Below are 24,365 nucleotides of genomic sequence, written 5' to 3'. Positions count from 1 at the left end.
CTGAAACAGCGCAGTTTGTGAACTGTTCACATGCTGCTGTGGTTAAGGTGTATCGTGACTGGACAAATGGCACCACTGCAAATAACCGACGTGGAAACTGCAGAGCACCACGTGCCATTGATGTGGGAGGTGAACGTTGACTCACACCCTCCAGCAGCTGTGGGATGCACTGCAGCCAGCATGGCTCCAGATACATGAGATGTGTGTGTGTTGTAAAATCCCAGGCCTCTCTCTGTCATGCAGTATGTGTGCAGTGTAGGCATGTTTCAGTTTTCCTTTAATTGCTATGCACTAGACATGGCGGTGGTAATACCAGAGCCGTAACTAGGCATTTTAGCGCTGTGTGCAAGAAACGGCATTGGTGCCCCCCCCCCCCCCCCATGCAAGATAGGGGCAGGCGCGCAAAAAATATATAAAGGTGTGGCTTCATGGGGAAGGGGCGTGGCCACAAAATAATACCAATTCATACTACGGTGCACAGTAGTCTCCATTATTCAAATTACGCTGCACAGTAGCGCCAGTACACCAGGTAGAGCCTATTTTACACATTACGGCAGACAGCGTGCCATTTTTACACATTACGACACACAGCGTCCCCCTTTATACACATTACGGCAGACAGCGCCCCCTTTTTACACATTACGGCAGACAGCGTCCCCCTTTTTACACATTACGGCAGACAGCCCCCCTTTTTTTACACATTACAGCAGACAGCGTCCACCTTTTTACACATTACGGCAGGGGGCGTCCCTCTTTTTACACATTACGGCAGGGGGCGTCCCCTTTTTACACGTTACGGCAGACAGCGTCCCCCTTTTTACACATTATGGCAGACAGCGTCCCCTTTTTACACATTACGGCAGACAGCGTCCCCCTTTTTACACATTACGGCAGACAGCGTCCCCCTTTTTACACATTACGGCAGACAGCGTCCCCCTTTTTACACATTACGGCAGACAGCGTCCCTCTTTTTACACATTACGGCAGACAGTGCCCCCCTTTTAACACATTACGGCAGACAGCGTCCTCCTTTTTACACATTACGGCAGACAGCGTCCCTCTTTTTACACATTACGGCAGACAGCGTCCCCCTTTTTACACATTACGGCAGACAGCGTGCCTTTTTACACATTACGGCAGACAGTCCCACTTTTTACAAATTACAGCAGGCAGCGTCCCCTTTTTATACATTACGGCAGACAGCGTCCCCTTTTTTACACATTACGGCAGACAGCGTCCCCCTTTTTACACATTACGGCAGACAGCGTCCCCCTTATTACACATTACAGCAGACAGCGTCCCCCTTTTTACACATTACGGCAGACAGCGTCCCCCTTATTACACATTACGGCAGACAGCCAGTAGCGGATCTTGCCACGGGCAAGCAGGACTTTTGCCCGGGGCGCCGCCTTCCGGAGGGCGCCGCACCAGGGCAAGATCCGCTGCTGCTGTGCCCCCGCTGCCCGCTGCCCCCCGCTGCTGCTGTGAAGGGAAACTAGATGCGTACGCATCTAGTTTCCCTTCGTGGAGAGGTCCTTTACTGTGCGGTGCGCGATGATGTCATCACGCACCGCACAGCAAAGGTCCTCTCCACGAAGGGAACTAGACGCTGCGCGTCTAGTTTCCCTTTGTGGAGAGGACCTTTGCTATGTGGTGCGCGATGACGTCATCGCGCACCGCACATCATTTCAGTCTGTACAGGGGGCGTATATGACCACGCCCCCTGTACTAATCCACGCCCCCTATTGTCACCCGGGGTGCACAGCGCCCAAGAACCGGCCCTGCAGACAGCGTCCCCCTTTTTACACATTACAGCAGACAGCGTCCCCCTCTTTACACATTATGGCAGACAGCATCCCCTTTTTACACATTACGGCAGCCAGCATCCCTCTTTTTACACATTATGGCAGCCAGTCCCCCTTATTACACATTACGGCAGACAGCCAGTAGCGGATCTTGCCACGGGCAAGCAGGACTTTTGCCCGGGGCGCCGCCTTCCGGAGGGCGCCGCACCAGGGCAAGATCCGCTGCTGCTGTGCCCCCGCTGCCCGCTGCCCCCCGCTGCCGCTGTGAAGGGAAACTAGATGCGTACGCATCTAGTTTCCCTTCGTGGAGAGGTCCTTTACTGTGCGGTGCGCGATGACGTCATCACGCACCGCACAGCAAAGGTCCTCTCCACGAAGGGAACTAGACGCTACGCGTCTAGTTTCCCTTTGTGGAGAGGACCTTTGCTATGTGGTGCGCGATGACGTCATCGCGCACCGCACATCATTTCAGTCTGTACAGGGGGCGTATATGACCACGCCCCCTGTACGAAGCCACGCCCCCTATTGTCACCCGGGGTGCACAGCGCCCAAGAACCGGCCCTGCAGACAGCGTCCCCCTTTTTACACATTACAGCAGACAGCGTCCCCCTCTTTACACATTATGGCAGACAGCGTCCCCTTTTTACACATTACGGCAGCCAGCATCCCCCTTTTTACACATTATGGCAGCCAGTCCCCCTTTTTACACATTATCGCAGACGAGAGAGAGAGAGAAAGAGAGAGAGAGAGATACTTACCATCTCTCCGCGCTGGCAGTCAGGCTCCTCGTGCTGGCAGATACCTTGGTGCAGGCAGGGGAGAAGAAGGAGGCAGCCAATACGGGAGGAGAGGGGAGTGCTACAGTGGCGCTACTACCAATGACATAGCGCTGCTGCGGCTCCAGTCCCCCTCCCTCCTACTCCTTCCCTGCCTCCGGTGCTGCTGCTCTCCTCCAGTGCGGCGCACGGCACACAACAGGCGGCTTGTAATTAGTCAATTTGACTTATTAAAAGCCACTGGCCATGCGCCCTCAGGGTAACTGCGCTGTGTGCCAGGCACACAGATAGTTACGGCGCTGGGTAATACCATGCTGACCCAGCACAAAGTAATTTCTCAATACAATGGGTTTTTAGTTCACATTTCAACACATTGAACATCACATGTTGTCTTGTGTGGCATGATTCTGTTAAGTGCCCATCCAAAGTAATGTGTACTGTATGTAGTGCATCAAGCACTGAAAGAATATTAGTGCTTCCGAATGTAAATATAGGTCAAAGCACAATGTACTTGAGCTCTTGGAAATTGTGTAACAAAATCTTGATAAATTCTGTTCTTCTATCCACATGCATTAAACTTCCATATTTGAGCTATCAGAAAATGGGAAAAATTCCTCCATGCTTGAACAGGACATGAAGCATTGTCAATGTAATAAAAAAAATCAACTTGGGCATCAATAACTCCTGTCAAAAATGTTCTAATAACAATAAGATCATACAATACATGAAGCTTTCTCTTAGCTGCCTGTCACATTGTTGTCACACAATTACACAATAATGGGCTAATGATAAGTTGGACGTACTGTATATGCATTTCCTTAGGGTAACAGTGAAGGCATGTTCATATTTTAGAACAATACACTGTAGATACTGTACTACCACAAGTGTAGTGGGTGTGCCCAATATAGCTTTCTGGAAACACTCGTGGTTAGACCAATATGTCTCTGTCTACAATGTACTGTAGCAATTGGTAGTACTTTTCTGTTGCCTGTCACTCTGCTAGCTTTGCTTTCATCCTTTTTTACAGATCAATTTCCAGCCTTGATTGTCCCAAGATACATTGAAACTGTTATTAGTCGCATTTCTGTTTGTGTTTCTGTCTGTCTCCTAACAACCTGGAAGTTGGCTACTGTGTGTAGCAGCACACCTGTTTGTGTGAATGCTTTCTTACTTGACTCCAGCCTGTTGTTTCTGGTGAAAGTCAGGAGCCTGGTAAATGTGCAGCAGCACAACTGCAGAGAGTTGGTAATTAGGGGAGGCTGGCTGTGCTTTGACACTCATTGGCTCTTGTCTCCTACTGTATATATCTGTTGTCTGTCTCTCACTCCTTGCTGGTCATAGTTCCTCGCTGCAGTGGGATCCCTTGCCTCTAGCTTCTAGTTCTAGTCGTGGAAATCTTTGTCAGGTTATTCTGTTACTGTCCTCTGCAGTATTCCTGTGTTCAGCTCTGCGTCAGTTGTATTGTCATCAGCATCCAACTCAGTTATACCTGTGTCTAACTCTGTGTCAGGTATGTAATTATCAGCATCCAACTTAGTATTCCTGTGTCCAGCCCTGTGTCAGTACATAAACATCAGCATCCTACTGTGTCAAGTGCATTATCTGTCTTGATTGCTTTTGTTATTTCTACTTATAGTACTCCTTGTCTTCTTGCTATATCTTGTGTTTCCTTATACCCCTTTCACATCGCACAAATAACCCGGTATCGACGCGGCATATTGCCGTGTCAACACGGGTCAGTGTGCGATGTGAAAGCACTTTCCAAGAATTAGCGGGTCGCCTGACCCGGTAATTCAACCCGGTATAAAAGAAGGATTATACCCGGGTTGAATACCGGGTCAGGTGCAGTGTGAATGGGAGCCGCGTCGATGCGACACGGTTCCCATTCACAGCATAGGGAGAGGCGGCGCAGGAGATGAGCTCATCTCCCAGCGCCACCTCCACCCCCGCCCCTGCTGCACCCCCCCCCCCCCCTGCTATGGCAACCGACCTCGGAAAGCCAGCAAAGGAGCGCAAATGCCGGATCCCACCCGGTAAGGACACGTTTCTTTTACCGGGTGGGATCCGGCATTTGCGATCTGAATGCGGTATAAGTTATCTACTTGTCTTAGAGCAGTTTCTATCTTTTTTGGGTCTTTCGCTCCATCTGTATTAATTCAGGTCACTCAGGGGTTGAGCTCATACTACCGCCAGTGGCATAAGTCCTGGTGGGCATCCTAGTACAGGTAGGCACATCTAGCCTTATGGGAGAAGCAGCTCTTATAGGGGGTCATTCCAAGTTGTTCGCTCGATAGCTACTTTTGGCAGCCGTGCAAATGCATTGTCGCCGTCCACCGGGGAGTGTATTTTTGCTTTGCAGAAGTGCGAACGCTTGTGCAGCACGCCTGCGTTTTTCCCGACACACCTGCATTTTTCTAAACACTCCCTGAAAACGGTCGGTTGACACCCAGAAACGCCCACTTCATGTCAATCTTCCCGTGTTCGGCCTTGCGACTGAAAGCTTCGCTAGAACCTGTGCAAAACCACGATGCTCTTTGTACCCGTACGTCACGTGCGCGCATTGCGATGCATACGCAGATTAGCGCTGCGAACAACGGCAGCTAGCGATCAACTCGGAATGACCCCCATAGGCATGAAGGCCTGCTGGTAGGTTCTATGGGTCACTGCCAGAAGACCTTCAAGAGAGACAGACCCTTTGGAGAAGAGGATCCTTCAGTTATAACAGAAACTTTGCAATTCCCGAACAGAATAGATTACAAAAAAATAGTGGTAAACAACATTGTCCAATATACGGTACCTTTTGTGCAACATGCAGCGCTGAAGCTGCATGAAATCTTAAATTATCGTGATCTATCCATTCCGGCTCTGCTCATTGGTCCTGCTTGCTTTTATTAGGTAGTCAGGCTGGCTCTCCCCTGCTGGATATAGCTTATACCTGTGTGTAAGTAGCTGCTCTGTGTCCCAGATTCCAGAATGCTACAACATTTCCTGTGGATACTCTGTGCATTCCTGTGGATAGTGTGTGTGTCTGTATTCCAAGTCGTGTCTGAACCTTGCCTGGTCATTGATATAATACTCTGTTTATTCCTTGCCTGTTCTTTTATTGTGTTATTTCCCACAGCTCAGCCTGCAAGTATATATTCCAGCTGTACTGTATTCAACAGTAACAAAATTCATGGCTCCTCATTTGCTGCTGCTGAGACCTAGACCCTGATCTGCTGAATAACCCTCTGTGTACCATTCCTTGCTGGCAATGAACCTCTTACATATTACTCCAGCCGATTACGCTGCGGCCTCCAACCAATTGTATAAGCCACTATTGCTTGAGGTTTAAGACTTGGTGGCATCCTAAGTACCAGTGGCTCTAGGGTTCTGTTATCCATGACAGCCATATTAACAACAGTTATGCTGCTGTACCTTTCAGGTTAGAATTATCATATTCCACATCTTTAAAGATTGCTGATTGGCTGAGTACTATGTATGTATGTATGTATGTATGTGCTTTACATACATACCTTATTTAATTCTGAAAGCAATATTTAAGTCAAGATTTGTTTATTCTGATGGTTATAGCCCTTTGCTTCCCTTCTGATGGTACTCAACAGTACCCCCACCTTTTTTCCTGCACTCATAGCAGACTGTAGTCATAGTAGTGGTACTATATAATTTAACACTTCTGTCTGGAACTAGTATCACCAGACTCTTCTGTTTCAGGGAAATACCTTTCTGTACACAAAAACTTCAGTAAGCCTTAGATGACTACCAGTAACTATTTTCATAGACAAATAGCACTGGGTGTAGACTATGAAATCTGTAATCACTTCAATTATAATATAATTTTGATTTTGCAGAAACTTCACATACACGCAGTACAGTTAAATTCCATTAAAGATTACATACTAGCTCAAAAATGTTATGCCTTTCTATCGAACAACCGATATATCACTGGTCCATCGGCCAGTGTGTACCAACGATATGTTTGTGAATGCCGTCGTTCACAGAATTATAGCGTCAGCCTTGCAGCACACACGATGACCAATATATCTACAGATATATTGGTGCATTGTTGTGTGTGTGTACAGGCGGTCAGCCAACCTCCCATACACATGCTGCAGCAGCCGGCGGTGGTTGACGGCTGAACTGGGCGGGCGCATGTAAATGCCCGCCCAGTTTGTGACTTTAGTCACTATGGGTCGAGCAGTGTGTATGCACAACACACTGCCTAATACGGCTATAGATAGATATATCTGCAGATCAATTGATCTGCAGATATATCAGTGTGTAACCAGCATTAGGCACACCTACAAAACAGCTAAGTAATGGCACGTTATTGAGAATATCTCCTAAGTCTTGGAGAGTTTTGGTGATGTCTTACAGGGGCAGATGTCCTAAGCCTTGGAGAGTGAAATAGTGGAGAGAAATAAACTACCATTCAGCTCCTAATTGGCATTTTTCAAACACAGCCTGTACCATGGCAGTTAGGAGCTGATTGGCTCTCTTCACTTTATCACTCTCTCATGCTGGGTACACACTGGCAGATATATTGGCCAATCAATTGATCGGCCATTATATCTTTTGCTGATCTGCAGGTGTGTACAAGCAATATGTCAGTGAATGACATTTCACAGATATATTGCATCTGCTGTACAGCACAGCAGATGGCCAATATACAGTATCTGCAAATATATTGGTGCATCTTTCTGTATGAACAAGCACTATTGGCAGATATATCTGCAAATCGATTGAACTGCAGATATATCTGCCAGTGTGTATGCAGCTTAAGGTTTAGTACATCTCTCCCAGAGTAAGCATACTTGCGTATACTACCCAATTCCTACTGAAATGGTAGGGAAGGGGGCATGATTATATGACCCCTGAGAATTTGTCTTCTTCACCCCTCTCCCTCTTCACAATCTTGCATAATGACATGAAGTTACCCCCCCTCACCACACACACACACACACACACACCCACACACACACACACAGTAATCTCCTGCATCATAGGGATGGGACATTGAACAAGTCAGATCAATGTTACCATCAACAGCACTTAAACAGGCATGGGATAGAAAAGCTGGTGGGCATGGGTTGGCATAGAGAAACTTGTGGGAGGGATATTGGATTTGGTGGAAAATTTTGTTGGCAGTGGGTGGCATGTTATGGAAAAGTTGGGAGGCAGAACGTGGCATGTGATTGTAAATGAAAGAGACACTACTATGGGCTTTGGCATCATGAATACTTACCGCTAGCAAGGCTCATGTTTGAACTTTAACATTTTATAACTTGAAACCGTCACTGACTTCTTCAAAACCCACCTAGAAAAAATCCGGATGAATATGGAATTGTGTGGAGACCACTATGTGCAAATGAATTAAACAGAATACTACAAATGCATTATCTATAGAACTGTACACGGAGGGTGGATTGCAGCAAGAGATCACTGGGAGGTCATGGTGGAGGTAAAGAGAGCAGGTACCAATGGTGGAAGATAAGAAAAGAAAAAAACAATAAGTAATGAACAATACCAGTATTACAACTCTTTATTCATTGTGACAAAAGAAAAGTGAGATATTCGCTCACTTTGCATTACATATTGTAAAAGTGCAAAGTACTTCATTTTTTTAATTAGCTGGGTAGTGTTTCTGGTTTCATTTTGTTAAATGAAATTAATTATGATTAATGTTGTGGTATAAGGAACCCCTGCTTGATTTATTTATTTTTGTAATTGTTTTTGATATGATCCTGTTATAAAACATTAACGTTTTTGAGATGTGTAAAGCATGTGCACTGACAATTTTAATATGATAAGCTTTGATTTCAGGGTTCTGACTTTCAGCTAGAAAAGTGCAGGAATTAATAGTCAATCCTGTGGTAAAAGATTGAAGTGAAGAGGAACAGTCCTTTATTGTCACACAAGAGTGATTAAGCTTCAAAAAATATTACATGCAGCTTATTACAGAGCTTAATCAAACTCCAGTGACAGGAGAAGACTTTTCTTCATTCACTACGGGAGTGATTAACGAGTTATTTCTAAAGTAGTGAAAAATCCAATCTCTGGTGAAAACAGCTGCTTCTGCTGGACATACAGTAAGGCCTCGGCTTCTCCTGTTGATCGAGGGATAATCCCGTGCTATCACCAGTGAAAGCCCACATCATTAAAGAGATTCACTTGCTATCACTAGTGATAGCCTTCCCTATACTAAAAAAGAAGCAGCCAATAGCAGTTAATAATACTTTAAAAAATATTTCTAATAATACCCCTTTCACACCAACTCTCTGACCCAAGATATTGCCAGGGCAACCTGGGTCCCTGCTTGGTGTAAAAGGGTCTTACCAGGTTGTGTGTCCCGGGTCCGCTACCCGGGTCACGACCAGGGTCAAATCCGGGACTGACCTGGGTAGTCTGCAGTGTGAAAGTGTGACCTGGGTTATCCGACCTAAAAAAGTAGCAGAGAGCCAGATAAATGGTGCTTGGAGATTATATCTTTAAGCGCCGGTAAAGGAACGACATGGCAATAACCCAGGTCCAGCCTCCAGTGTGAACACGGTTTCAAGCAGCTGTGATACGGCTAAATTGGAGTTGGACCCGTGTTTTTAGTTTGAAAGGGTATTATTTAAACCTTTGTTTCCTAACTACAGTCCTCAGGGACCCCTAACAGTGCATGTTTTCAATTTCAAATAACTAGCATCACCAGTAGATCTTTTAAAATGTGTAAGCTAGTAATGAATACACTTGTGCACCAACTAGGAGATCTGCTAAACATGCACTGTTAGGAGTCCCTAAGAAATGGAGTTGGGAAACATTGACTGAAACAGTGCATTTCTTCAACTTGGAAACTTTTGTGACATTTATTATTTGAAGTAATTGTGTGGTCTCCAAACTTTTTTTTTTGACAAGTGAAACCAGAAGCAGCAATAGAAAATCTGTGTATCACCACATTATAGTAAAGTGCTTACGGGGAAGATGTACAAGCCTTGGAGAGTGATAAAGTGGAGAGTGACAAAGTACCAAACAATCAGCTCCTAACTACCATGGTACAGGCTGTGTTTGATAAATGATAGCTAGGAGCTGATTGGTTGGTGGTTTATCAGTCTCCATGGCATAGTACATCTCCCCCCTATGACTGATTTTGCAGCTGGAAAACACCAGAGTTTGAAATGCTCTTGTGATACCACCCAAAGTATGGACGTAGTTGGTTAAGGATTTTGCGTAATAGATATAAAGTCACTTGTACTATTTTAACACACTATTTAGCCCACTTAAAATTGAAGCCCACCAGAGATTTCTCTGCTAAGTTCAACAGCAATCCCAAGGCTGTATTTAACGAAGGACAGTTTTATATACTCAGCAACATATTATTTACGTGCAATGGGAAGGAAACACATCACATATTTAGGACATATGATAAAACCATTTACATCGAGGCTGTCCTGGAAGTGGCATACAAATAGATCTTGGCCTCCAGTAAATGAAATTCTCTTTCTATGACATGCATCAAAAACTGTGTGATTTGTTTAGATATGATTATGTCGCGATTTATGCCTGATTTCTTTAAGTACTGTCTGTTCTGAATTGTCCTTTTATAATGACAAAAAGAAAGTTACACAAAATATTAAATTGGTGAGTGCTTTTATTTTACTTAACTTCAATACACCTTGCTAAGTGGGTCTGATGTGTTGCTTTTTATGACATGGAGATGTTTCAGGCAGATTAGTGCATTGTGATAGTGGATAACCTCATTCCATAATTCAATCCCCTCCCCAATAGCTTACCCTAGCTCCCTGACACTTCCACCCATCCCCACCCTACATAAACTCACTGCTTTGCTGCCCCCAATTCTCTTTTTGCCTTTTCTGCCTCCTTTAGGGCATTGATCACAGGCAGCCAGGGAGAAGGCAGTTCTGGGAGTGTCTTCTTGGCTTGAGTGATGGCTGTGTAGAGGGCGCCTCGTGGTCCTGTTTCTTGCTGGGAGTAATACATTTCCAGATCTGTTGGAGAGCAGTGCTTGTGCTGTAAGAGGAAAGACTCAGTCACACAATTGTAACCTATTGAAAAACCAGAATTATGCGCCAAGGAAGGCCATGTGTTACAATGGAATGTTTTACCAAGACTTTTATATCATCCAGACTCAGTTGGGGTTTTTTTTGTTCATTCCCTTGAATATGACAAATATTCCCTTCTAAGCTGTGCATACATCTTAGAATTGGATACAACAGTATCTAAAGATACTGGTAGACTGGGTACCCACTTGCCGATGCACATCAGATGCGACATCGTGCAAGATTTCCCCCCGCAAATTATATTGTTCATATACACTGAACGATATTGTTTGCTATACAGGATGACAGCACCTGGTCACATCCAGTCTTGTACAATGGTGGTCATTCCGAGTTGAACGCTAGCTGCATTAGTTCGCTGTGCAGCGATGAGACTAAAAAATGGCACTTCTGCGCATGCGTATGTGGCGCAATGCGCCTGTGCGACATACTATTGCAACAAACTATGTAGTTTCACACAGGGTCTAGCGAAGCTTTTCAGATGCACTGCTGGCCGCAGAGTGATTGACATGAAGTGGGCGTTTCTGGGTGGCAATTGACCATTTTCAGGGAGTGTTCAAAAAAACGCAGGCGTGCCAGGAAAAACGCAGGCGCTGAGTAGGTATTGAGCTACTCTAAAACTGCACAAAAAAAATTTGCCGCCACTCTGCGATCTTTTCGTTCGCACTTCTGCTAAGCTAAAATACACTCCCAGTGGGAGGCGGCATAGCTTTGCACGGCTGCTAAAAACTGTTAGCGAGCGAACAACTCGGAATGACCACCAATATCTTTAGATATCACGGTAAAAACTAAAGATATCGCACATCATTAAAGACCCGCGGGAGCACCCATCGTTGACAATATAGTGAATACACACTGGACGATGTGAGCGATATAAGTCTAATCCGCCGGATCGGACGATATTTCGGTTGCATATCGCTAAGTGGGTAACCAGCCTTATGGCCCATACACATTATGCAATATCGTTCACAATCTGAATGATATTGTTCAGTCCTAAATTAAATTGCATAATGTGTATGCATGATCCGACATACGATGCGCTCTCCCGCGGGTCGCATGCGACAACGTTCATGCAGTCTTGATGAGGCGATATTGTGTGGTTTTGAACTCCAGTGATGACTTTGTTTCTAGACATCGTTTGACATTGTTTGTACTGTGTACACACGATCCGATCTGATATGATATCTTTTACAATATCATACTATATTGTATCGCATAATGTGTACATAGCATAAGTTATATTGTCATTCACAAGGACAACAAAACTAAACAGATATTCATTTAAAAAAAAAAGAAACAGAAATACAGTAAATAAGAGAAAGAATTTTAATAAACTAAGCACAAAGATTTGTACAAGTCAATATATAAAGTTGCCAGAAGACACAAAACGTGTCTAATACTTCTTTTAACAGCAGTTGATGCATTCAGTTTGAAGTATAACATTTTCTGACTTACTTTCTATCTACCCCTGGAAGATACCAAGATAGACCCCATTAGTGGGGCCCCTTCTATAGGGTGCAAAGGGCAGATATACAACATAGGGGGGAATGATTTTAGTTAATATTACACTTACGTGATGTAATAATATTTGTTGTGTTTTAGTTTCTAATCGTTCTAGAGATCAATGTAATAAGATTAGTGAAAACAAATGTGAAGGACAATAATGAATACATAATAATAAGCTAACAACAATGGCCCTCATTCCGAGTTGTTCGCTCGTTGCCGATTTTCGCTATGCTGCGATTTGTTGCAAACTGCGCATGCGCAAGGCACGCAGGGTGCATGCGCTTAGTTATTTAACTAAAAACTTAGCAGATTTGCTGTGGATTCTGCGGCGCATTTCAGTCGCACTGCTGTTCGGTAAATGATTGACAGGAAAGGGGCATTTCTGGGTGGTAACTCAGCGTTTTCCGGCGTTTGCAAAAAAACGCAGGCATGTCAGGGAAAAACGCAGGAGTGTCTGGAGAAACGGGGGAGTGGCTGGCCGAACGCAGGGCGTGTTTGTGACGTCAAACCAGGAACTAAACGGACTGAGCTGATCACAATCTGTGAGTAGGTCTGGAGCTACTCAGAAACTGCAAAGAATTATTTATTAGCAGGTCTGCTAATCTTTCGTTCGCAATTCTGCTAAACTAAGATACACTCCCAGAGGGCTAAAAGCAGCTAGCGAGCGAACAACTCAGAAAGAGGGCCCATATGCATATTGCTGTGGTAAGGGATGATAACAGATACACAACCACCTCAGGGGATAATACAGTGTGACACTGAGTGTGTAAAGGGGGGTACTCACGGAGCGATAATCTAAGCAATCTGACTAGATTGCTTAGATTTTAAAAATTATCTGTCCGTGTGTACCCCCTACAGCGATAGCGATGCGCTGCCCCGCGCGTTGCTATCGTTGGTGCTAGATTGGCCTGCATGCAGGCTCAGTCTAGCAGGTCACTCATTTCACCTGCTGGGTGAAATGAGTGGCCCCCCGTCGTCGTCCCCCGCATGCTCAGCACACATCGCGCTGTGCTGAGCGGGGGGAGAGATGTGTGCTGAGCGGTTCGCTCTGCACACATCTCTCCCCACATCTGCCCGTGAATACGGGCCTTAACATAGAATTTGACGGCAGAGAAGAACCACATGGCCCATCTAGTCTGTACCCTTTTTTAACCTTTAGGTAACCTAACCCTATTTGATCCTTAGTTACTTGTAATGATATTCATTTGCCTATCCCACGCATGTTTTTTTTTTTAAATCAAGTACTTTTTTATTTGGTTTTTTGACATTTATACATAACTCAAAACAAACATCAGCATTCTATTGACTGTAACAATTGCCATCAATAAAAATTATATATGTTAAAGTTCAACATGTAGTGTGCGTCAATTATATTCACTTAAGGTTTCTTATCAAACGATATCTATGTAAAGAAGGACTAGGTGTCCAGTGTCGGTCTGGCCAGCCTTGTGCTGCACCAGCGGTCCCACTTCTCTGTAAATTGAGAGGAGGAACCCCTTATCCTATACATATATCTCTCGTGTCGTATTACTGAATTTACTAACGCCCTCCACTGCTCCACCCTAGGCATGTCAGCTGAGAACCAAACCCTGGCAATGACAACCCTCGCCAGCGTAGTAAGACACAGGACATACTTGTACAATACCACAGAGTGTGTTTCCTCAAGATCTAATCCAAACAGGCATAGGCCGGGGTCCAATACGGGGAGGGATGGGGCAGTCATGGTTATATCGCCCCATACCTTACACCAGAAAAGGGAAATTGCAGGGCAGTCCCATAACAAATGCCAGAATCCGGCATCGGTCTCCCGGCATCTGGGGCAGCAAGCGTTATCTCTAAGACCAGCCCTCTGCATAGTGACAGGAGTTCGATACACCCTGTGCAGAATGTAGAAAAAGACTTGTTTATATCGTATACATGGCGTAGTATATTTAATGGAGCCCAGGATCTGGATCCACTGCTCCTGGGATAGAGGTCCCAAATCAGTCTCCCATTTGATGCGAAGTGTATTCAAATGATCATGACCATATTTGTTATTCAAAGCAGTATATATGACAGATATTTTTCCCCTTCGACTAAGAGAGGTGAGCAACGACTTAACGGGTGAATCTGCAATTGGAGGTGGGCCATGAGGAAACTGGGTCTGCACAGCGTGTCTAAGTTGAAAGTACCGAAACAAGGCAGTGTTAGGTATATCAAATTCGAGTTTCAATTGCTGAAAAGACTTGAGCACTCCATCTTGGTAGAGTTGTTTTAGAGATATTACACCCTTAGTTATCCAAATATTATCTGGAGATATCTTGTACAGCTCTGAATACGTACTATTAAACCATAGCGGAGTATTGGCGTCTTGCCCCTCCCAATCATATAGAGTATGTGCATAGCGCCAGATTAGCAAGGCTTGGCGTAACAAGGGAGGCAAACCAGAAGCCGCACGGCCAGAAAGAAGGAGTTGAAGAGGAGAAAAGGAGAAAGCAGGAGAGCACCTCGCCCGCTCAGCCAGAAGACCCCCCATTGTTGGATCCAAGGAATCTCCAGTCCATTCACCAAGCTGGGACATTTGTGCTGCTACGTAATATAGTCTCAGATTGGGAAGACTCGCACCCCCCGAGAGTTGTGATCTACTCAGCGTTTTAATAGAGACTCTTGCTGGTTTATTACCCCATATAAATGAGGACATAACGCCCTCAATTACAGTGAAGACTTTTTTCGGGAGGTAGACCGGAGAGTTATGTAGGGCATATAGGAACTTTGGCTGCATTATCATTTTGAATAAATTAACCCGACCCAGGATAGACAGTGGTAGCTTTTTCCAGCTATGAGCCCTTTCTTTAAATGACATCGTAATGGGGTCGATATTTTGGGCCACATAACTACGTGCCATAGGGGTGATCCAGATACCCAAGTATTTAAACCGCAGCGTCCACTGCAAGGGGTACGCCCCCCGGGTATTTTCAGGGAGAAAACCAGACAAGGGAAAAATATGCGATTTATCCCAGTTGATCAGTAAACCAGAAAATACTCCAAATTCCTCCACTACCCGCAGCAAAGCCTGCAAGGAGTCCTCAGAGTCCTGCAAGAAAAGGAGCATATCGTCTGCATACAGGGCCACAACATCCACATGATCCCCAACCTTAATACCCCTAATCTCGTCATTAGATCGCAGCAAGGCGGCCAACGGTTCCACGGCAACAGCGAACAGCGCAGGGGATAGGGGGCAACCCTGTCGAGTGCCCCTCCCCAACGCAAACATCTCCGACGTGAAACCTATCCCACGCATGTTTAATTGCTCTACTGACTACCTCACTTCTGGCAGGAGGATATTCCATCATCCACTACCTTTTCTGTGAAGTAGTTTTTCATTAAATTTTCCCTGAAGATACCTCCCTCCAGTTTCAGTGCATGCCCTCAAGTTCTAATACTTCTCTTTCTTTGAAGAATGTTTCCCCCCTGGACCTTGATATATATTTGAAAGTTTCTATCATGTCCACCCTTTACTTCCCTTCACTCTCCAATGTATTTATATCCTTCTGGAGATATGGTCTCCAGGACTGAACACAGTTCCAAATGAGGCCATACCAATTATTTATACAGTGGCATTATGGGATCTGGTCTGAAGATCGACAGTGTCTAGGTCGACAATGTTTAGGTCAACCACTATAGGTCGACAGTCATTAGGTCGGCAGGGTTTGAAGGTCGACATGTGCTAGGTTGACAGGTCAAAAGGTCGACATGAGTTTTGTTTTTTTTTCATTCTTTTTTTTAACTTTTTCATACTTAACGATCCACGCGGACTATGATTGAGAATAGTAACCTGTGACGAGCGCAGCGAGGCACCTTGCCTGAAGCGGGACACAGTGCACTAATTGGGCTTCCCGGTCACTGTACGGAGAAAATGACACCCAAAAAAATTAAAAACTCATGTCGATCTTTTGACCTGTCGACCTAGAACATGTCGACATAGAAACCCTGTCGACCTATAGTGGTCGACCTAGATACTGTCGATCTAATGATCCACACCCGGCATTATTACTTATTTTTTCTGCTACTGATTCCTCTCCCTACGCAATCAAACATCTGACTTGCCTTTCTGATTGCCTTGTTACATTGCTTCTTAGCCTTTAAGACACTTGAAATAGTGACTCCTAGATCTCTTTTCCTCATCAATAGTTTCCATTATAGTACTCTTGACAGTGGCGCACACAGGGGGGGTTCTAAGTACCTGGAAACCCCCATAATGTGCCAAATTATCTATTTTTGAGATGGAGGCACAGGTGTCTCCGTCTCAGCTAAAAGCCGTGTCCGTGAAGCTACTGCACTGCTTCAGCAACAGAGAGCTACTGTATGTACAGTAGCTCTCTGCTTACCGAATGTCCAGGGAGAGCTGCTGGCTGCTCATGCTCAGCCACAGCAGCTACCTCCATCCTCACACTGCTGCCTGTCTGCTCCCAGCCCCTGCTGGAGCTATGGGGGTCATTCTGAGTTGATCGCTTGCTAGCCACTTTTAGCAGCCCTGCAAACGCATAGTCGCCGCCCACGGGGGAGTGTTTTTTCGCTTTGCAAGTATGCGAACGTGTGTGCAGCTGAGCGGGACGAAAACGTTTTTTGCAGTTTGAGTAGCTCTGGACATACTCGGCTCTTGCGATCACTTCAGTCTTTTTGGTCCCAGAATTGACGTCAGACACCCGCCTTGCAAACGCCTGGACACGCATGCATTTTTCCAAACACTCCCTGAAAACGGTCAGTTGACATCCACAAATGCTCTCTTCCTGTCAATCTCCTTGCGATCGACTGTGTGAATGGATTCTTCGTTAAATCCATCACCCAGCAATGATCCGCTTTGTACCCGTACAACGCGCCTGCGCATTGTGGTGCATACGCATGCGCAGTAGTGACCTGATTGCTGCGCTGCGAAAAACGGCAGCATGCAAACAGGTCGGAATGATCCCCTTTGTGTATGTGTGTATTTGTATTTATGTATGTGTGTGTGTGTGTGTGTGTGTGTGTGTGTGTGTGTGTGTGTGTGTGTGTATATGTAATGTATGTATGTATGTATGTATATGGAAATATGTTATCACTGTTAAAGAGACTTGCTGCTCTCTTTTCTTAATTGTTAGTTATGCACAAAGTCACACCGATGCAACAGGTTTTATATGTATGATGTTCCACTGTTTTGTTCATTACAGCGCTGCTGTGTGTGCATAGTTACCATGGTAACTGCCAATCGGTGGACCAGCGGCCTGTTGCTTTTGAGGCCACTTCCGCCAAGACAACACAGCCGTGACTGGAAGTGGGGCTCTGGACGCCGGCCAGAAGGGCTGAGGGTGGGTGTATTGCACGCTGTAAGTATATATTGTTTGTATTTACACATTTACACTGTGTGTCCTGATGAAGGGGGAAACCCCAAAACGTTTAATTAAAAGCACCAGTTTTTTTACGCATCTCAAGTCTTGGAGTGCCATTCCCTTCTCTGTTTAACCTACATTGGGGGGGTGCAGTTTCAAGGCTTGGAGTGCCATTCCCTTCTCTGTTTAACCTACATTGGGGGTGTGCAGTTTCAAGGCTTGGAGTGCCATTCCCTTCTCTGTTTAACCTACATTGGGGGTGTGCAGTTTCAAGGCTTGGAGTGCCATTCCCTTCTCTGTTTAACCAACATTGGGGGTGTGCAATTTCAAGGCTTGGAGTGCCATTCCCTTCTCTGTTTAACCAACATTGGGGGTGTGCAGTTTCAAGGCTTGGAGTGCCATTCCCTTCTCTATTTAACCTACATTGGGGGAGTGCTATCCCCAGGAAGCGGCATCCAAGCAAGAAACCATATGGGTGTTACTAGACAGTGGCAGATTTCCATTTTGCATTTTATATATATATATATATATATATATATATATATATAAATATATATATATATATATATAAATAAAATCCCCTCCTGACTAACTCCTGCGTTTGCCCCTGCTTGATACTATATTTAGCCTTTGGGTTTTTGGGACTCAAGTGCATGATTTGCATTTTTTTTGTGTTAAACTGTAGCTGCCACAATCTTGAGCATTCCTCAAGTCTACCTGGATCATCAACGATTTGTTTTACCCCTCCTGGTATGTCTCCCCTGTTGCATACCTTTGTGTCATCTGCAAAAAGGCTTTCCTTCCCTTCAATACCGTTTGCAATGTCACCGTCAAAGATATTAAAGCACACTGGTCCAAATACAGATCCTTGGGGAACTCCACTGGTAACATAATAATGTATGGTTTGATAACAAGTTTTATCTGTCAAAATGAGTTACAGCAATAGGAACCAAGGTTGCTCCTAGCTATGCTAATCGTTTCATAAGCCCATGGGAAAAGAGAACATCTGGAACCATAAAGCTATGGAGCAAATTTGGCAATGAAAACAATGTAATATTAACAAAGAATCTTTCGTGGATTTAATCAAATACATGTACAACACAGAGGCGGAACTACCACCAGTGCAGGCAGTGCCTTGCACTGGGGCCCGCCACTGTCCGGGGGCCCAAAGCGAGAGCGGCATGTAATGAGTCAAACTGACTCATTACATGCCACCTGGCTGCCGCTGTATGACGCCTCCGCCAAGGAGCACACAGATTACGGGGGGGGTGAAGGAGGAGGGAGGTGGAGGAGGGAGCCGCAGCAGCGCTGTGTAATTGGTGGAGGCGCTGCTGCTGCTGGCCCTCTCCTTCACCATAGGCTGCCCTCCGCCACTGTGAATGCTGGGATGCGCTTTCCAGCATTCACAGAGGTGGAGGGCAGCCTATGGTGAAGGAGAGGGCCAGCAGCAGCAGCAGCACCTCCACCAATTACACAGCGCTGCTGCGGCTCCCGAGTCCCTCCTCCTCCTTCTTCTCCCTGGCTGCCCGGGATCTGCCAGAAGCTGCACGAGGAGCCTGAGCCAGCGGAAACAGTAAGTATGTCTAATCTATCTATCTATCTATCTATCTAGTCTGCCTTAATGTGTAAAAAGGGGGACTGTCTGCCGTAATGTGTAAAAAAGGGGACGCTGTCTGCCGTAATGTGTAAAAAAAGGGGACGCTGTCTGCCGTAATGTGTAAAAAAGGGGGACGCTGTCTGTCTGCAGTAATGTGTAAAAAAGGGGGACGCTGTCTGCCGTAATGTGTAAAAAAGGGGGACGCTGTCTGCCGTAATGTGTAAAAAAGGGGGACGCTGTCTGCCGTAATGTGTAAAAAAGGGGACGCTGTTGCCGTAATGTGTAAAAAAGGGGACGCTGTCTGCCATAATGTGTAAAAAGGGGACACTGTCTGCCGTAATGTGTAAAAAAGGGGACGCTGTCTGCCGTAATGTGTGAAAAAGGGGGACGCTGTCTGCCGTAATGTGTAAAAAAGGGGCACGCTGTCTGCCGTAATGTGTAAAAAGGGGGACGCTGTCTACCGTAATGTGTAAAAAGGGGGACACTGTCTGCTGTGATGTATAAAAAAGGGCACGCTGTCTGCCGTAATGTGTAAAAATGGGACGCTGTCTGCTGTAATGTGTAAAAATGGAAATCTGTCCGCTGTAAGGTGTAAAAGGGGCTCTACCTGGTGTAGTGGTGCTACTGTGCAGCGTAATTTGAATAATGGAGACTACTGTGCACCGTTATATGAATTGGTATTATTTTGTAGCCACACCCATTCCCCACGAAGCCACACCCCTAAAAAAATTGCACGTGCCTACGATGCGCATCGCCCTTGTTTTACATGAAGTGGGGGGGGGCTCCGATGCCGTTTCTTGCACACAGCGCTAAAATGTCTAATTACAGCACTGTTGCTAGGTATCCATTTCCCTGGCCCTGAGCAGGTCCCCCTCACCAGATCCTCTCCAGGGGTGAGGGGGTGGACTTGGATGGGATGAGGGGGCCCAAAGCATTTTGTCGCACATGGGCCCACCGCTCGCTAGTTCCACCACTGGTACAACAACACAAGAAATCTTACAACTCACAACAAAATGGTATGCAGATGTATGCGTTGGTATCATATCTACATCTTGCTATTTCATACTCAATTAAAATGCTGGAAGTACCCTAATTTAATTTTGCTTTTACTCATTGTGATATTGTACAAAACTGTGTACAATCTGCTCTCTTATTACATTTTTTTTTTAAAGAAAGAATTTATGGATGAAAATTAATGTCTAATATATAGCTCAATATATAATAACAATAAAAGTTTCACTGTTAGACCTAATTTAGAGTTAAGCACAACTCAAAATAATGTTCTAGAATGCAGTCGCATCAAGATATACTTATGTCACAAAAAAGAAAAGAAAAAGCGAGTACCGTGACGTACCTGCATAATAGATAAGCCATTCATCACCATCAATGCATTGCGGCTAGTATAACCATACAAAACACTGACACTATTCCGTTACATGCACATACAGGCCTGCACTACCACCAGCATAGGCATATACTGCCCTTCTCTGCTGTAGTCGAGATAGTGATGCTGTCTGGCCAATTGTTGCTCACCAATTGTCTCCACCTTATAGTAGCCATGTGTCTGATGGCATGACCTGGATTGCGCCACCAGGCAAGTTCCAGTTACCACTTACCCATACTGCCCCAACACCTAGTCCAGACCACATATGTAACCAACTTTACCAGTATGGATGTGGAATTTGTTTACTTGCACGTATTATTCTGCCCAATTGTACAAATGTCTTAATCGTTTTGTTGCGCTGTGGCGCCATATAAATAAGATTCATCATGATCAGCTAGTATTGTACAGTTCTACAAAATGGTGGAAAATGAACATCACATTACATAAAGAGACATGCCACTCCTATACCTTGAAGATGAATCCCTCAGGACAGGTGAGCTGTTCATACCACAGAGCCTTGTACATAACCAGCATCAGAAGGCAAGCAAGGAACACCATGGTGATCAGGATCAAGCCGGTGAGCTGCGGGAGACAGAGAAACACAAATTCATCCATATAACTGGTCACTACCAGAGACAATATAGAACATGATGCTTTATTTCATATATTATAAAGTGGAAAACTGGTAAAAGCAAATCAGAATAGCATCAAAGGCAAATGGCACTACTTTTTTTTCTATAATAAAGGCTGAACACAAGTAAAATAAAGTACTGTGTGTTTGAATCCTGCTATAGAAATGTATTTATTCCCTTGACCACCAAGGCAATTTTTACATGCTCAAATTAGGAGGGGCTTTGTCAAATGTTACCCATATCAAGAGAAAGCAAAGCATTTAAAAAACAGGTGTTTTCATAAAACAATTATCCACAAAACAATATGATCACACCAGCTGCTACATAGATTTATGAAACAACAATGTCAGTAAAACATGTAATAAAATATTACTGTTTCTTCTTTAGCTTCCAATCTGCCAAGCATAGAATTGTTAGTAAAGCAGTCACTTTATTAGTAGTAATATGAAAGCAGATCTGTAGTTAGCTTTCTTAGTTGTGTTATAAGTGTAAAAAATGGTGATTTCCCCACGGCCCCAAATTGTGCTGACTGCACAATCTATATAGTAAAGCCACAGGGCTCACTGCAGGTTTTTTAACAAATTTTTTTTTTGTAAATTTGCCCAGTTCATAATTCCCATTGTAAGTATTGTAAGTATTCTTCCAACTGATAATCCAGCTTTTGGGCCTGATTCAGGTTGGATTGCAAATTCTGCTAAGTAGTAGAATTTGCAATCCATGAGATCTCATGCTGGGGGCTGCCCATCGCAGGGCAAGGCTGCCCAGCATGCTGACTGCCGCTCCCCCCACCCCCTTTATCAAGCAGAAATTGCAACGCGATCGCAATTTCTACTTGATAGCAGAAATTAGGGTTGCCTCCTGCCAGCGCAGGTTTTGACTGCCTGCTCTAACACTAGACACTTCTGTCTGTTATTTGGAAAATTTGCCTCCGAAAGTACCTTCACGGTGGTTAGCCTGAAAGACTGAGAATGTACCCTCTTTCTATAATAGCTGTCACCCATTTGACTGAAAAGGACACTCTCCTCTGAGCTCTAAATGCCAGTAGACAGGCATCCTCCCCATAAACCTCTGGATGTATGTCCTGTTTGTTAAGCCGACTTATTCTGGAGCCTATGCACCTGTCTCCTTTTTTTTGGTCTAGTCTGTCCTCTATTAGGGAACCTTTGGAACCAGGGCCGGTGCAAGGTTTCTCGACACCCTAGGCAAAACTTCAGCCTGCTTTTAACCGCCCCCCCAAACCCCCCCCCCCCCCCGACCAAAACCACAAACCAGTACACATTTTCCAGTCTGTCAGATGAAAGTATGTAGGCAGCATCTTAGAAGTTCAACAGCTACCGTCTAAATTAAGTTTTACAGGGATGCATCTCACGGAGTTATCCTTAAATTTGTGCTAAGCAGACTCAGGGCAGCCCACTCAGATACTGGCACCCTAAGCAGCTGCCTAATGGTAGAACCAACCCTGCACTTACACATAATGCCCACAGTAGTAGTGCCGCTTACATATAATACACACAGTAGTAGTGCCGCTTACATATAATACACACAGTAGAATGCCGTTGTTGGGGTGCGGTCCAGACAACGTATCCGAACTGTTGCGGGGGCGGGCCACAGCAACTGCATGATATTACCTAGGCTGCGCAGGCAGGTAGCTACTCACCGAATGCAAAAGCATCGCCGCCGTGCATTGAGAAGTACATTTGGATCTGGACTATGTACATGCTATTTGAGGATGATATGCAGTGTTTAATACTATTTATGTGAATAGAACCAATAAATCATCTATGATTCTTTATCCCAACAGTCTGCACTGTGTCTGCTTGTTTCAATTTTTTCAGAACAATATCTTTATAAAGAAAGAATACATTAGTGCAGACTTCACTGTCTAATTGGTTGAAAGATCGTAAGCATTGATTGTTTTACTCGGGATATGTGGCTGCGCCACGTGTTATTAAGATATTAGCATTCCCCTCAGATGTGCAATCTGTATACGAGTGCTCTGCCTTTATACATGCCATATCTGCTCACTCACTACTAATACAGTAAGCAGGTAACTGTATTATCCACTATATATATATCAGCAATAGATAGCTACAGGCTACAATCCATACAGAAATATTATTATACGATTGCAAAAAAAAAAAAAAAGGTAATTTGTGCGATTAATGTTTTAAAAATGTCCTGTGTAAATACATGTAACTTCATCCTCGTTGCTACAATGCCGTATTGCAGCCACGCTGTTCCCCAAGCAGAGCGCCATCACACCTGCCATTGCACAGACTTGCCCTCTCCATACCTTGACAAAGTCCACTGGGTACAGGCTCCAGGACAGGGTCGTAGCAAGAACTTTGTGGGCCCCATCGCAACATATTGAAGGGGTTCAGGGTATACCAAGATATATTGCAGACCCAAAGGCAACTTTTTTTTTTTAAGGACACCTATGTATCACCCAATGGTGAAAAATATATACAACACATGTAACTGTGACAGGGAAGGTGGCCCCTTTTAACTCTGGGCCCCATAACAGCTGCACTCCCTGCACCTATGGTAGCTACGACCTTGTTCCAGGATCTGACAGCTCCAGGATCCCTACCACGGCTCCAACTGCCATGTGCGTCAGTGGAGACACCCTGTCCAACAGGCTCTTGTAGTTGTTTCCAGGCAGAGAGGGCATCCCCTCTTTAACCCCCATTGGGATACCAGCATTTCGTAGCTCGTTGGGGCTGCCGAGGACAGGAAAGGGGCTCAGCCCTCCCCCTGGTGCAGCTAGCAGTTCGAGCTCCGCCTGCTGTGTGCAGCCAGCACGCAGCACAGTGACCAACATGAATCGATGAAGTGCAGCACAGGCAAGGGGACACAAGAACTGGACTCCTGAGATTCATGAGGGTCCAGGGCCCCTCGGAATCTCAGTGCCTGTTACAAGTGTCCCCTTTGTCCCCCCGTCGCTGGGCCTGTTTACAAATAATGACAGACATATTGCCCCACATTATTAAATGCCCTAATACATGACAGACATAATGGCCCTAATGCTGGGTACGCACTGGTAGATATATCTGTAGATCAATTGATTTGCAGGTATATCTGCGGATGGACCGGGCAGTGTGTTGAGCATACACACTGCCTGATCCGTTGGCACTGATGTCACAAACTGGGCGGGCATTTACATACACCCGCCCAGTTCAGCGGTCAATCACCTCCAGCTGTTGCAGCATGTGTATGGGCGGTTGTCTGCCTGCACACACAGCGATGCGCCAATATATCAC

General features: G+C 45.1%; 1 protein-coding gene across 1 annotated transcript in view; it reads right to left on the bottom strand.

Moving 5' to 3' along the window:
* Positions 1–8,095: 8,095 nt before the first annotated feature.
* The window catches only part of CALY (calcyon neuron specific vesicular protein), a 102,123-nt gene continuing 85,853 nt past the window's right edge, over positions 8,096–24,365 (bottom strand). The window contains exons 4-5 of the mRNA XM_063958626.1: positions 20,942–21,055; positions 8,096–10,594 (exon numbers count right to left, since the gene is read on the bottom strand). Of these exons, the coding sequence (XP_063814696.1) occupies positions 10,400–10,594; positions 20,942–21,055 (309 nt within the window). The 3' untranslated portion in view covers positions 8,096–10,399. The remainder of the gene's footprint in view (positions 10,595–20,941; positions 21,056–24,365) is intronic.

The sequence above is a fragment of the Pseudophryne corroboree genome, chromosome 3, assembly GCF_028390025.1.
Source record: "Pseudophryne corroboree isolate aPseCor3 chromosome 3, aPseCor3.hap2, whole genome shotgun sequence".
Taxonomy (NCBI): domain Eukaryota; kingdom Metazoa; phylum Chordata; class Amphibia; order Anura; family Myobatrachidae; genus Pseudophryne; species Pseudophryne corroboree.
Note: the sequence above shows the minus strand (reverse complement) of the source record. Positions and strands in the feature narration are given on the sequence as shown.